This window comes from Zerene cesonia, chromosome Z (genome assembly GCF_012273895.1).
Source record: "Zerene cesonia ecotype Mississippi chromosome Z, Zerene_cesonia_1.1, whole genome shotgun sequence".
In the NCBI taxonomy this organism is placed as follows: Eukaryota; Metazoa; Arthropoda; class Insecta; order Lepidoptera; family Pieridae; genus Zerene; species Zerene cesonia.
In genome coordinates this window covers 10,536,648-10,553,215 of record NC_052122.1, presented here as the reverse complement: position 1 = coordinate 10,553,215, position 16,568 = coordinate 10,536,648, and the positions used below count along the sequence as shown (strand labels likewise).

At 33.2% G+C, this 16,568-nt stretch overlaps 1 protein-coding gene across 1 annotated transcript in view; it reads left to right on the top strand.

Moving 5' to 3' along the window:
• LOC119835823 overlaps positions 1-16,568 on the top strand; it is a 73,915-nt gene that overhangs the window by 41,409 nt on the left and 15,938 nt on the right. The window contains exons 4-7 of the mRNA XM_038360838.1: positions 6,263-6,427; positions 10,567-10,687; positions 15,577-15,672; positions 16,170-16,315. Of these exons, the coding sequence (XP_038216766.1) occupies positions 6,263-6,427; positions 10,567-10,687; positions 15,577-15,672; positions 16,170-16,315 (528 nt within the window). The remainder of the gene's footprint in view (positions 1-6,262; positions 6,428-10,566; positions 10,688-15,576; positions 15,673-16,169; positions 16,316-16,568) is intronic.

Below are 16,568 nucleotides of genomic sequence, written 5' to 3'. Positions count from 1 at the left end.
TGTTTTGTTTCTTATTATGTAAATAAACGGGTGGTGAGTCGATGAGAACATAGGACTTCAATCGAAAAGTAAGAGGTTCGAAACCAGATGATACACGAAATAAATTCTAAATATCTGTACATTATACACATCACAACTACTCCAAACGGTAAAGGAATATCGTATCGAAAAGGTACAATATCGTGAAGATACCAGCATTTTTCCGGCATGGCAAAAAAAAACAAAGGTGCAACGACCTATGACTTCTGCCAACATGAGAAAGCAAACGAGCAGGCGGAACTTTGGTTAAATACTGCTACAGTTTACCTATGTCATAAATTCAGAACAGCGTACCCATAATATTAGTTTATGAAATTATCCCAATTACTGAGACTAGGTTAAACTTTCAAGGAATACCGCTTAAAATTGCATATAAGATGAGAAACTTACGAGTAAGATGGAGTAAGAATTGAATTAGCTGCACGTGATCATAATTCACCCATTTTATGTGTCATATCTGTACTTGCTGCTGCAGGAATCGTGCTCGCGTCGTGGTTCAAACATTTTTAAATTACGTTTTTTATTTATGCTTCATAAAATTTCAATGTTGTATAGGATCCGTAATGTTCCTCAAGTTTATGATATAACTCAAAGATTGGTGGGTGTTTGAATAGATAAGGTGTGCGGATATTAAAAATTATTTCTATGCCTGTTTAAGATATATTAAAGTGAAAATTTTCACCCATATTTAGAAAAACTAGTCTACGCTGTCAAAGGATATTGACATGAGAATGATGGTCTACCGCGGTAAAGACTAGTTTAAGTAACTATCCACCTCTGTAACAATCTCCAAAAATAAATCATTTCATAATATATCTCAGCTCTGAAGTAGAGAAAAAGATGAGCAAATAAACAAATGTCCACATTTTCTAGAAGTCTAAAGAATCGATACCTCTAAAGTATAGTTTTAAGAAGCAAGGACTAGAAAACCTGGAACAGCCAACTAAATTGTATAAATACCTGTTTACTGAAAGCCTTTTTGTCCGATTCTTTTTCCTTTGTAGGATTTCTTTCCGTATTTATACCGGGGAGGACAAAGCCAGTAATGTAACAATTACAACTATTTAGTATCCTCCATCGCCCGGGGAAAAGATCAATTACTTTATTCCTTTATCTGAGACGGGATTACATGTCGGCGAGGCTTATCGTTTATTCGAATTATAGTATATAGAGATCTGAGGTAATTAGCTTTTAAATACCTCATACTTTGTTCTTTTTTGGAAGTTTTTGGGATAAAATAGGCTACATTTTGCTAGTAATTGATAAGACAAATAATTAATGGACTTTAATAAGTAACGGTGAGGTGTCTTGTGTGATTTAAACTACTAAAAATGTAAGACCTAATATTTGTATTGTAACTGGTAGAGATCAATATGTAGTTGTAAAGAACGTACCTAAGATGTATTTTAAAACATTATTTTTATTAATAAAGAAATAATAAATAAGGATCAATTTAAAACAAAATGAGCAATTGGGATCATAAATTATTACAAACTGATAAAATCAACTTTTCAAAGAATACTATAATTACAAGCCTCCAAAACAGAGAGATATAAATTGAAGCAAAATTAATGAAACACGTTGGGTCCGCCCAAAAAAGTCAATTCTACAAAACAATCAACGTAAACGTACCTAAAGGGTTCAAAATACATTTCAATTTATCCCGAATACTAAACCTACAAAGGCACAGAAAATATGAATAGATATTTTTTGAAAGGCTTCCCATGATTTCAAAGTTTTAATGTAAGCGAATAATGTTTTGCATAGATATAATTAAGACCTCTCGTTATCACTTGATACTTATTTACCAAAATGGAACAGTAATTAAATATATTTTTAAAAACAGTCCAGTCCTTCTGTAAGAAAACGAATCCATCCAGATGCAAGCAGAATAAACGCGAAAAGCATGTAATATTCTCCTTATCTACTAGTCGTGAGAATTTTGCAAATTTTTGCATGTGTTTCGGATCTTATTAGGGACAATACAAAGATTTTTCATTGCTATTTATTAATTACTACGCAATCCCGTCGCGAACTAAGTGGATTACAATAAAAGCCGTTACCAATAGTGTGTGTGTGTGTGTGTGTGTGTGTTTTTTTACTTCACCAAATTGTAAGTGATCACCACCGCTATTAACGTTTGCAGAATTAGTCGTTTTTGAAGAGATAAGGTGAGGATTGCCGACGGTAATAAAGATATTGACTGGAATGGGTGAAAAAAGGATACTGGCCTATTATGTAAAGAAGTTACTATCTAAACGCTAAAATATACACTGCAGATAATGTTCTTACTCTGAGATTGTCTCAAGGCAATGGACAGTTACCCAGCCCCAGATGATTGCACAAACCGAATACGAATATTTACCAAGTCCCGTGTTTCCGAGACGCGCGAACATCCTATTAATAGCCGCTGTTTCAGCTACGCTTCATTTGCGAGTTTGGCGTTAAATTTGTGTCTATTTTACCAAATATCAAAACTTTGTCTTCTTCCCTCAGGATCCAGACATGAAATACTATCTTACACCTCTGCCTTCGCAATTATATTGGAGTATAACTTTTGTACGCGACATAACAGTTAAAAACTTTGCAGGCCTTTTATATATTCAAGCAATAAAACACACACTAAAATGCATTGCGCTCAATCTCACGTATATACTCCTTTTTTATTTTAGATTAATTTCGACCACTTTTATACAGTGAGAAAATCTTACATAGACACCTACGACTCGGAAAGTCTTGCATAGACACCCGGGGAAAGGGGCTGTGGGTTATGTCGGATTCCGACCGACAGAAATCCACTGTGTTCGTTCGTTATTTAGCGAATGAGCCAGATACTATTAATATGCATGTTGGTAGATTCTGTCTCTTATAAGTGATTTACCTAAAGTTGAAAGGTGAATTACTACGTATTTTAATGGTAAATTATGTTTATAAAATAACATTCAAAGTCAACAAAAGACGAACGAAAAACATCTTTTAAAATAGAGAATATATATTTTATGTCCTAATAAAAATGGGTATTTATATAAAAATAGATATTTAACTATCTCATAATGAGGGCCATGTGGGATGTATGTATTGTCATAAAAACGGAGGCGTGTATTAATTTTAATAGAAGGCATCGAGCCACAATGTGGCTTAAATATAATATGGAATACCATTCTCCACGATCCTTTCTTTTCCTTCTAACTTTACTCCAATTTGCTTTTACACGTGTCGCACCTGAGTCAAACGCGACTTTATAATTAACATGATGAAAAATGTTTTGAGAACATTTATATTAAATGTTACAATATCTAGTTTTAGCAAGCTAAAAACACGTTTTAATTATAGAATATGCTTACATTGCACAGAGTATACGTAAGCAAATTATTTAATTCTGCCGATCTTAATAAGAATAATAGAAGAAGCTTATGAGATTATTGTATGACCGATGCTTGATTTGTAATATATTAATTTTGTTACGAATCTACTCTACAATAGGGAATCTATCTATAAATTACTAAAAACAACATAAAATGATAATATCTAGTAATTAGAGGGGAGTATAATTACAGTATAGTAGTTGGATTTCACGTACAGAAATGGACAAATAAACCGCACGTCTATGCGTACAGATTACGAAAATCTATACAGCACTATAAACCAAATACTAGAACCATATTGCAATCCATATCGCCAGAACTAAACCACATTTAAATGGACCTAAAGGGAGGTGGCATCATTTCAAATACAAAAAGAATCATTAAAATCGATCCTCCCCGTAAAAAGTTATGAGATAACAAACACAACAAAAAATACAGTCTAGAGACAGACTAGAGTTTTTTGAAGTCGCTTTAAAGTTAAACACTCTGACCGCTGCAAATAGTAGGAACACTGCGATATAGAGCGATTATTATAAGTTTATTATCTGATGGTATCTTTTACATACAATATTCTGCCGAAGTCGTCTGTGGCTCGACACCTCCTGTCGTTACGTGTTCTGAGGTACAGGCACAGAAGTTTGGAACATGTCGCTTTAATTACACGCTTTTTATTAGCTTCAACAGGCAGGACATACAGGATGTTTGTATGTTTGTTTGTAACCGACTTCTTTGGGCGCGATTTTGACCCACTTTATACGGCCAGATTTCGTTCAAACTTTGTAGATTTATTGAGGACCGATGACAATACACTAATTTGATAAAATTATTCCATTTTTCAATTTGCAAAATATGTTTTCTATTTTTTAGTTCGGTTTTCTATAAAAGCGTGTTTTTTAGTTTTTTTTTTAACTATTATTATTTTATGAACACGTTCATTCGTATTTGAATTGCGTTCGGAGCGACACTAATTCCGTTGTGTAGGTATTAATTTATTTAACGGCTTCATGAGTTTACTGTACTTTTTATATTGTCGATTAATATCTCTTTCTCTAAAAATGTAACACTTTAAGTATCGAAAAGATGCCAAGATTTGTTACAATCCAGCAGAAAGAATAAATTTGGCAACACTGTAACTATACGGACTATGGAGTTGAATTAACAAAACCATTAAGCTATGGTGATCGCGCTTTCATTCAGTGCTAATTGATCAGTTACCACAATCTCACAGGCATTAAGTGACTGCGTATCAGCAGTATGTTATCGCATTTCACTCGCTTATTAACCTTTGATCCCTTCCAGTCAATTATCCACTATAATTTTGTAAACGGTACACATGACGCCTCCCATATCATCTCGCATTTAAACCCTGCCTTTGCAACAACCTTGAAATCTTATTATAATTAAACTAGAATGAGTGTGTCAATTTGTATGAAAATCAAGCTTGCAAAATTTCTGCGACGTTACGAGGGCAATCATGGAGCGAGCAGATTTTTATAATTCACTATGAAGCGGTCTGTATTAAGCGGTGTTCTGACTTGCTCCGACGAAACTTGAATTATGTGGCGTTTGCACCCAATTTAAATACAAAATTAGCACACACAGTTTTGCGTCATCTTGTTCATTCAATAAACTGTGGCATTATATCAGACTGTAGTGCTGATTTATTTATTCCTAAATAATTCAAGAAGAAGTGCAATCTCGTAAAGTATTCTGACTAAGCACCAATACACTCACACACAGGACTTTTACTTGCCACAATCAATCACGCGAGTTGCATTTCCCTCGAGAGACATTAGAGAATGGAGTAGATGTGTAAAAAGGATCGTGAAAGCACGCTTTTCAGACATGAGATGGTAATCTGAGAATATTCCTGAGGAAATCACGATGACATATAGCTCTCTCTTGACACAGCTATTTTTACGAGTGTTAGAGCAAATTTCTATGCTTTTTTTCTTCTTTGAATTTCACCTTGCCGGCTTAATAGCTATAATATTTTTATAAAAAATTTAAATTAATTGATCAAAAAGGATACTATAACTTCTACTTCGTCTTGGCAATTGGGAATACTTCGTAAGCACAGAGCAAATGTGAAACTTGAAGCCCCAACATGCAAGCAGACCTCCACACACCTCAAAACCCTTCCAAAGTATTTTCAAGAATACTAGCCCGTAATATGTTCCAAGAATATATTTGGAAACACATCTGGTCCAGTTATGAAAGTAGAAATGGACTTCACGACTTCGTATTGAAGTTGATACATGGTCCAGTTATTTTCAATGAGATTTGTTTCAATATGTTTCTATCAACACCAAAAGTTATCTTTATAGCGCAAGAATTTTGTAGCGCTACTGTTACAACCAGTATAGTATCATATTTTCCTGGTAATTGATACTGTGCTATTCACCGATAGCGCAGTATCATAGTAGCAGTATCATAGCGCAGAATATTTAAGCGGAACACTTTCCGCTGAAATTTTTCGGAAAACAATTACGGCTACGGTTTTCTTTTTAACACGCTTTTATTAACTTCACCTGTATGTTTGTTTGTTTGTTTGTTTGTATGTTTGTTTGTTTGTTTGTAACTGACTTCTTTGGGCGCGATTTTGACCCACTTTAAACGGCCAGATTTCGTTCAAACTTTGTAGATTTATTGAGGACCGATGACAATACACTAATTTGATAAAATTATTCCAGTTTTCAATTTGCAAAATATGATTTTTGTTAAAGCGTGTTTTATAGTTTTTTTTAACTATTATATTTTATATGAATAGGTTTTATTTAGACTCAAACTAAATTCAATCGCTGTACTGTGGTGGAACATGTTCTAGAGACAAAGATTAATGGACTCGATTGTTACAGGAGTCCGAACCAATCCCACCAGAGGGTCCTTTCCCGGTGATCCCCAACCCACACAACCTGGGGCCACCCACGGTGCAGCCGATGCCCACCAGCAGCACCACGCGCCCGCCATTTGCGAGGGAATACCACTTCCTGGACTTGGAGATTCGCCATGGATTCCATCAGGTTAGTGTTTAGTTAAATAATCTTATCACAGGCATTTATAAAACTATTACGTTGACTACATGATGTGAAAAATCATTTCAGATTTTATTTTTAAATGTAGTATTTTGTTAAGTAAAATAGTCCTTTTCTAAATAGACCGACTCCTTAGTGAAGTGATTGATGCGTCAGTGTTATTTTCGAGACGGTATGTTCTCCAGGGAGGCTAATACGAAAATTGATAAATAGCATGAGACCTACTGCCAATCAGACAGAACCGATAAGTGAGATAGGTGATCCATCCCAAAAACTAGGAAAGAGGTTATATATGTTTTGTATTTTATTCGGATAATTACCCGTTATATTTAATACTTTTCAGCCCGGATGATATTATAGGCATCTGGTATTATACATAGAGTGTAAACATACATTTGATGTAGATTCATGTTTCGCTCTAAATTGGTTACTAGCACTTAAACATACTATAGATATACAATTATTGAAGCCAAAATCATTAAGGTAAGGTCAAGACCAATGATTTGAGGTTAGTTTCCACAATATGCACAATACATCGATTACTTAGACTCATGGCTTCCTGTTTAATTATCATCAAAGCAGCATATAGCTCTAATAATTTATGTACAACATTGGCCTATTAAAATGTGTATAATATAATATTCACACATTTGAAAGGATCGATATTACTTTTGTAAAGGACTAAGCTCCTCTCTACGGCCGTGAATGAATTGAAATAAGGGACTTTGAGTACTTATGTTTTTATAATTGCTAATTATATTTATTCAAATTCAAGGTCCAATCAAGTTTTCTATAAAACTATATTTTAAACTTTATTGTAGATTTACAATAAAGGAACTAATAACAGAACATATTTTTATTAAAATGAAATCTCATTTTAATAAAAATATGTTCCGTTTGAGGTCGATCTCTACGACGTAATATTATAATATGAAATATAATAGTCTGTCTATAATGTATTAAAATATAAATAAATAGGTACTCTGAAGATCCATTTCAAAAGAGCAGTCTGTCTATTATCGAAATATTTCAAACCAATCCATTAGGTAAGCCGTTTCCTACATCACATTATAAAATGAACTGCTAAGATGGAGCGCATAACGTGAAATTGTCCGTAATATTGTAATGTACCCCGTCTAACGTTGCAAGATCTCAATGGAGTGATTTAAATTAAATGCCATTTATTTATTTGCTATCGGAGATAGGTAGTTGAACAAAATGTATTTTAATTTCTAAATAATACTCCCGTAAAATCAAACACAAGAAAATACTATGTCAAATTCTGTTTAACTGGAGATATAACCTTTGCTATATATTGCATACAAAATCACACGTAATCCCTTTAATTGCATTTCCTGCAAATTTATTCATTATCTCCCCCTTGACGTTTATATTGAATTAATATGGATAATGCTATTCAAAGATCAATTTAAATCATTATCCATTATAAGCTATGAATTTTTTACAACGTTGCGTTTGGTAGAAGCAAAGAAGCGCGTGTTCGTGCAAAAATGTAAAAGAGTTAACCTTGATAAATTCCTGCGAATAAATTGTAAAAGAAAATCTTCTGCCCCAGGCTGTAAACTAGATAGTGTATTTAGAAATCCGCCACTGGCACTTCTGCAAGGTAAATTAAGGACTCAACAATATTTACGACGCGATGCTCGCAATGGCACGTGCTCTCTAAGCCGTGGGTAAAGTTTCTACTAGGACGGTTTCTGTTTAATATCCTCCTTTTATCATTCATTTCAAAGCTTTCAAACTGCATAAATATTTCAATACTCGTTTACTTACACAATGAAATGAAATATTCCAGCGTATTTTTCTCAAGTTCAATGTCGAGTTGCTACTTAAACCTGGAATAGTTCTCGGAACCGTAATCCTGCATTGACATAAAGCAAAACGGAGGAGAAGTTATTTAACTTTCTCACAATAGCAATAACATCAAAGTATTCGTTGAGACTTACCGACGTTGTATTGAAATCTCAAGTTTTAATGTTTGTTTAGACATGCTTTAGCCAATTGATTTATAAGAATTTGGTTTTTTTATGAAGGGAATTTGATTATTAGTATATTGTATAGTAATTAAAATACCAAACAGTCGAAAGACTATTTGTTATCGGAGTTCTTCCAAACTTTTTGTACAAAAAATATTACCAACATTCCTGTCATTTAAAATTGAAAGTGATATGATTTTGTTTTATGTTTATAATATATGCATACGTGCATGCTATTCGCCCCGGCTCCACCCGAGTACAATTTTCTTACAAGTTATTAAATTTTTTAGCTAATCATTAAAATCCATGGAGTCGTTCTTGAATTATAGTTGTAGGTGTACCTACTACATTTACGTCTATATACATATGAAGAAAAACGGGTATACTGCTTTTTACGTCGTAGTCGGCAAAGGAGCTGGTGGGTCGACTAATGGTTATTGCTACAACCGCCCATCAACATTTACAGAAGCGTAAAATAATTTGGTTCTAATTAAATCATTCTATAAATATATGTGTAGGAAGTATCAAATTAGTCAACTAATGGTTGTTTATTTAAAGATTGTTTGTTGATCTAAATGTTTAACATTTTTATTTTGAATGTCTCTATTTAACGACATAAATATAATTATAATTAAAAAAAGGCTTTGTCTCATCGAAGAGAAATACGCCTACAGAGAGAAATGTTTCGACCAAGAAACCAAGACACATATTTTGAAATCGGCAAAATAATGTCTCTCTTGCGTAGGTGCCCTTGAGATGTAGGTACTAGCCAACATGGCAACGTCAGTAACATGTTGTTATCAAATGTAAATAAAACTAAATGTTTTCAATTTCCTACCGCTTGAAGGAAAGTGGTTTATAAAGTCGTGATTTTATATCGAATGCCATCACATAGCATTTATTCGTAGGGAATTGCATCAGTGATGTCATATTTATGTTTTGAAAATATTCATATTACTTATTTCCTTCAGTTCAGGATTGGTTTTAGAGTCACGCTGACGCTGACAGTCGGTGGTGACAACCGAAACCTATGAACCTCTGTGAAGCGATACTGAATAGCTATTTTAAAATACCGTCAGCGTGTGCGGTGCGTAGAGATACTTACTTTGAAGTATAAGGGCCCACGGAGCATATTTATTTCATGCTTTAGTTAACCAAATTAATTAAAGTTGCATTTTACATTTCTTTCACTAATTGGATATCTTTATGGACATGTATGTTGGACACACCGATACTGTTGTTGTTAGTCACAAACGATCAAAGCCACAACCTATCGGTGCTCACGCTCGTCCATACATTGTTGCAAAGAAGAATTATAATGAGACGTTTTTTGGGAATAATTATAATAAATAAAGACAACCAAAAAAATACATGACTCTTATAAAAATAAAACACAATTATCAAAATACTTTTAAATAACGCATACCTCATAAATAAAGTTCAGCCATGCATTTAACATTGAACAAACTCATGAATTACCGACTTCGTGTAAAAGTGTTTATTTTACGCTTGTTGTTTTGTTTGTCATCAGGACTTTGAAGCCTTCTCGGCTGTAGTTTGTGTTTTTATGTAAATAGTTTCCCAAAATACATCGCTCACATTTGGACTTTTATTTAACAATATGTTTATTTGTTTAATTTAAAAAGTTTGCATGATAAATCTGTTTATTTTGTTCGATATTCGGTTCCAATAATTTGACTCTCGAACATTCGGGAACTAATTTAAAATTCGTACTTTCAAATCAAGTTTTTGGTATCCTCAATCGCATCTGGACTTTTTCAATGAGTGTGTAAATGTTAACCATTGCACGGGCATTAAATACTTATTTCGGACGTATTATTAAAATATTATATGCATATTGGGACGATTCGTATAACAAAATACATTGCATATATGTTAAATTGAAGACATTCTTTCATAATGATTAATTTTGTGCAACATCCATCAACATTAAAACCCATTAGTAAACAACACATCCCAATAATAATCACTCATCGTGTAACAATGCATTTTCAGGCTCAGAGATAGTGGGTTTTCAATTATCTATTATAAAAGCTCTACATATTCCTGACAGGCGTTCATTAGTAACCGGATCCTGTATAAATACTAATGGATTTGCGTTGTTCGCAGATTTCTGAAGCACTTCAGTACATGCACTTGACATTGAAGATGATGCATCGCAACGTATGTCCCAACAACGTGCTGATAACTAAGCGTGGCGTGTGGAAACTTTTCGGCCTCGAGTTCGCTGGTAAATACTGTTTAAACCTGTCACACCCCATAACCCGACTAATGATGTTAACACGTACGTAAGTGTTAACATGTTTTTGTGGTGTAATGTGATTTGAGATTGTGAGTGTTTTCGAAGTTACGGAGTGTAGCGTTGCCGCGAAAATTACGCTATGGATTAATACCTACTTAATTACTGAACCGTTTTGGATGGAAATTCAGTACAAATAGTTTGAGACTTGGGAAATATAGGACTGTTTTTGGACTATTCTGTTAAATCCCTCCAGTGACTGTCTTTCTTTTCCTTTGACCATGGTGGCAAGTTAGTAAAAATAATTATAAAAGTTCAGTCACAGTTCACATGGGATAATTTTGCATATGATGCATGCATGCATGCGATAATTCCATGCCTGTAATATTGTGTTTTTTCTTTGAATAGTACAACCTTTTTGACGCATTTCTTTTGTATCGTCTCTGTAGTGTTTGATAAAAAAAAATGTTATCCAGACTGACCTCTCGTTTCTTTGATTTCATAAATAAGCATCCGTCATACTCTTAAATATTTCTTTCACAATTTGTTTAATTTAATACTTTAGGGTCCCGAACCAAAAGACATAAATTTGAAAGAAACGAGATTTATTTTAATGGCAAGCCACACATTTTTATTGTATCGACTAGGCATTAATATTTGTACAAAAATAAAACATTAGGTAGAGTTTAGTTATTATGCAACTAAGCCTGTAAATGCTGAATAATTAAAGCATATGAAACCCAGCATGGAGAGCATTCATGGATCCCGATGACAAATGAATGAAACACCGAAAACATAAAAATTGCTTTCACATTTCTAGAGTTTCTTTTGTTAATTCTAAAACAAATATGATATTCAATGTATACTTCTAAATAGTTTTATGGGTTAGTTTTGAAAAGTGAATCATACGTTTTATGTTCTCATATTGCAAAAAAAACCTCTCCGGCCACTATATAGATATCAGTTGTAATAGCTCTTGCTCTGTTATATGCGTGTTTACTTTCTATACAGAGAGATGTACAGTTTCATTTTAATTATATTGCGATAAATTCTACTATCATGTGAATCAGTATGATTGCAACATTTGGTCGAATTCAATAATAAATATTGTTTTACAAGTCACAAATTCAAATTTTCCTTTGCAATTCTCGTGAATCCGGGAGTTGTAAGTTATTTGAACTTTATTAATAAAAATTATGGCGCTGTCGGATTCGATTTATATTTAATTTGTTTGTCAGCAATGTTACTGTGAATATAAGCAACAGTAATGATTACCTACACTCGTATTATAACGCTGAAGAATTTAATTCTTAAACAATTATTAGATAGCATTTTGTTGGATAGTCCGTTAATAACAAATCGCGCTGCAATTAGTAATAATGATGGATAAATAACGGAAAAATTTATTTGAAGTGTAAGCTAAGTCATAATTTAAAGTACTTAGTGTAAGATTGGACTGCCGCGTGTTGTAGAAACAATCATAATTAAGTATCGTGATGTGTTATAAGGATGACATTTAATGAAAAAGATTTATAAAGAATGAAGCACTTGAATCTACTTAAATTAAGTTTTAATTATTTTAATTGAATGTATGGTGAATACCTACAAAATTAATGCAATTATTTACCTTTGAATTAATCAGCAAAGCAACTTTATTGCAACTAAAGCTAACTTAGGAAACTAATCATAAAATACATCATTATTTGAAATCCGATTATAAGCGATTCCTTTCAGGCAACACGGAGTTACTATTTATCAAAAACTGATCGATTTATTGGATTATAATTGGAGCATAATCAATGGAAAAAATATAAAGCGGAATAGTTATTTTTTAATTTCTTTGAACGCGCAAATCCCAGGAACTATTGGACCGATGTAAATAACAATTTCATAACCTTAATGCATAAATTCACATGTCGGATCATAAAACATACAGAAGTGCGATTCAAGGCCACTATGGACCGTAGGTAGCTATTTTTCTTGTACTTTTTAACTACTTCAATTATTCATATCAAATAAAAGTAGAAGCGTTTTAATAAAGCGATTGATTTCAAACTCCCTTCAATAAAGTTTAAGAACCAGAGAGGCGAATTTCATTTATTCTTAATTCTGTACTGAATACTGAATATCGCAGCGCGCTTAATGGAGGGAATTCCATTAAATGATCAAATGTTCAATTTTTTTCTAAAGCGGACTATTTCCCAATCGCTATAAAGTACGCATGCTGTAAATCAAAGCGCCTAGAAATGTAGAAAGACGGAAAGGGAATTCTCTTCATGGATAATCTCTTAAGTTCAGGAACCGTATAACCAATCAATAGAGCCAATATCCTGTAATGACGTAATTGCCAGCTCAAAGGACCATTGTGGAGCGCTCCGTCCAGTTCGAAGACAATTGTAGATTACTGTTACTGTGTTGGTAAAGCCTCGGTGAAGCTGTGTTATGAGTTAGCATATAAGGATATACCTTGGAACACAATGTTTACTTTGTTTTGTATTAAACTCGTAATGTGTTTTAGTTAAATAAATTTAACGTATAAAAGTATATAGGTTAGTCTCGCTGTAAAAACCCACTGTGGTAGTGACAAGTTTTTCATTTAATTTTTAGTTTTATAGCATTGAAATGCTTTATAAATGAGAAATTTTGAAAGAATAGAAGAAATTTCTCAAGTTTTTAATTGTTAAAAAATCGAAATATTTAATAAAGCAGTAGGAGTAAATTAACCAAAATATCTATAGTATTATTATATCCTCACTATAAAACTACAGTTCGTTAAAGTTTAGGGTCCATGTTAAAATTGTGTAAGGTGATCATTATGATTGAGAAGAATAGTAAAAAACAAATATAAATAATTAAGAGAGTTAGCCCACGTAGTCACAGAAAAAGATAGACAATTGCGAAAAATTTATCTCTAAAATTTCCTATTGCTGTAGAGTTTTCGGGTTGTCCACATTTCATGCAAGTCGGCATCTGCTTCCTGTGATTAGCGCACTCAAGCAAACAAACCGTTAAGATATTTAATAATCAATTTTATCGACTCTAATAAAAATAAAATCACTACGACGTCTAAGATAACGCCGCGTTATAAGCTGCTTACCTGTAGGTACTATTTAATTATAACCTGAAACAGATTACATGCAAATCACTACATAGTATAAAACAAAATCACTTTCTCTGTCCTTATGTCCCTATGTATGCTTACAATTTTAAAACTACGCAACGGATTTTGATGGGATTTTTTTTAATTTATGTGATATTGGGTGATTTAAGAGGAAGGTTTATATGTATAATAATATCAATTAAACTCCTCCGAATTAACGCGTCCGAGGCCGCGGACAAATGCTAATAGACTATTAAAATAATAATAATAAACTATTTAATATAATCGATTATAAGAAAATACGAATCTTGATTGTTAAATAAGTTGATCAATGTTCGTATAAAAAACAATAAATTGAAGTTGTGTCTTTAGATTCTATTCCCCGTAGTGATATTCTAAAATCGTTAAAAATCAGTCTGTCAATAAATACGTTCGGAAATACAAACTCGGAACACGATCAAAGGCCTTCTTAATTATTGGTTGGTTAATTAATTTTCGTCAAATTTACCTCCTCAATTTAGATCGTACTGGGGTCTGCGAGAGTGGGCATGTTAAAATAAATAAACATTTTAAATGGAGCTTTTTATATCGAAAATCGAAATGCTGTAGTTATATTTTAGGCAGAGTAACTTTTTTATTTATATCTGCGAGATTTAGAAAATAAGATTATTTGCCTTTTGTTTTTGTAAAAAATAATTTTCCTTGAACTAGAACTAATAAATAAGAACTTTATGTTCATCGATACAAAGAAATAAATCTGGATATATATAAAATTCTCATTTCACAGTGTTAATTACCATACTCCTACGAAACGGCTGGACCGATTCTCAAGAAATGTTGTGAGCATATCAGGCAGGTCTGTGAATAGGCCAACATCTTTTAACATATTCCTTAATGATAAAGACAGAACAGCGTTTGCCTGGTCAGCTAGTTATTGTATAGATTTCTTGAGTTATTACACAAATTAATACTTCTCAATTTAATAGGATACAGGATAGGTATTATTAAGCAATTTGATGTAACAGAGCCGTCTTGCAGTCTAACCGCACTAAGGAAATTCCTTGAACCTCCCGGACTTAGTTGAAAGCTGCCCAATCTAGGTATTGAAATAATTACAACCAGAACGGAGATCGAAAATGAAACTTCTCAGTTAAACGTTTCTCAACTATGTTCTATTACATATCGCAATTAAATACATATGAGCTCGTAAAGGTTAATGCAGCCATTCTAACAACAGTCACTTGGACTCTTCAGTTTAATTAAAATGTTTCTGTATATAACCTTCTTACGGAAGAGAGGGAAGGGGTCCTCCCTTCTGACACAGGTGTTTTCTAAAAGTTATTTAAGAAATAATTATCTATTTATTTGGTTATTTAATCGAGAATCACAAAATCGATTATATTAAAATATAAACCTAATAATATATTGTACATTTTGATAATCCTACTATTATTATGATGATATATGAATACGCGAAAACAGATTATCGCATCTGTGAGATATTTGGTACAGAGACACATTATGGTTTGGATTTTTTACCCGGATACGACGCGTATGACGCGCTGTGGGTTGCAGCTAGTAAAAAATATATTTAACAATCAGACTACACTCGTTAAATAAAACTATTATAAATTGTTAGTAGTTAGTCTCCACTCACTATTAGTGTAGAGGCGTACAGCGAAGTGTAATTACTACTTATTCTTATCGTTAATTAATCTTTTCATATCAATACTTCTTTTTGAAGTACTAATATAATGGTATTATTTAATTTGTATCACAGAGCCGATCCCCAGCGATGATCCCCTGGACTTCTTGAGCGTCCCACAGTGGTCCTGCAAGGTGGCTAGGATCTGCCAGCCGCATCTCGACTATATGGGTAAGGAGATAGTCCTTTTTCCACTTGGAAGTGTCATCTTGGTCCAATAATAAGAAATTATATTTTTAAAATCCGAATAGTAAATACGTTTTATATGATAGAGAGTTTATCAAAAAATCTCTTTTTTTTGTCCTTTACGTCGCAGTGAAGCAATTTTATGAAGCGATTTTTGTGTCAGTAGTGTCATATTTGGGAAAAGACATAGAATAATTTTGACCATGGTAAAACCGCTCGTTTCGATGGAAATTCTTTTGGCTACGTAGGCGAAGCGAAGGGCGTAAGCTAGTAGAATTACACGCCTAATAAGCAATTGGCATTGGCTCCTGCGAACATTATTGCAAATATATAATATTGATACTTACACAATTGCTAAAATAAGCGATGAATAATTTCTTCCCTACATTTGAAATAAAATAGATAAAGTCAACGTAACAACATACAAATATAAAATAAACTTATGGTTCTATAATCTAAAAATCTACGTTATACGTGAACAGCCCCCGAAACCCAAATGAGAGGCCACGCAAGCACACTTGCGGACATGTATGCGTTGGGGATGATCCTCGCTGCCATCTTTAATCAGGGACGACCCTTGATCAACACTAACTTCAACCCGATGCTGTACGTGAAGCAGATGGAACAGGTCAGTCCTATAATGAATGTTATTTTTCTTCCCAATGTAACAAGTGATGCATGTTCGCTACTGCTGATCAAATTTATAGTATATTTAACTTTTTATTTTTATGTATTTTTTTCGGACAACCGAGCTGGTGTTTCACCTGATTACAATCAGATTATGAAGTAAAGTATCAGTAAAAAAATGGAATGGAAAAGGTCAGGACTACGGCTCCACCACACACCGGATAAAACATTACAGTTTAAACAATAGCATTCGC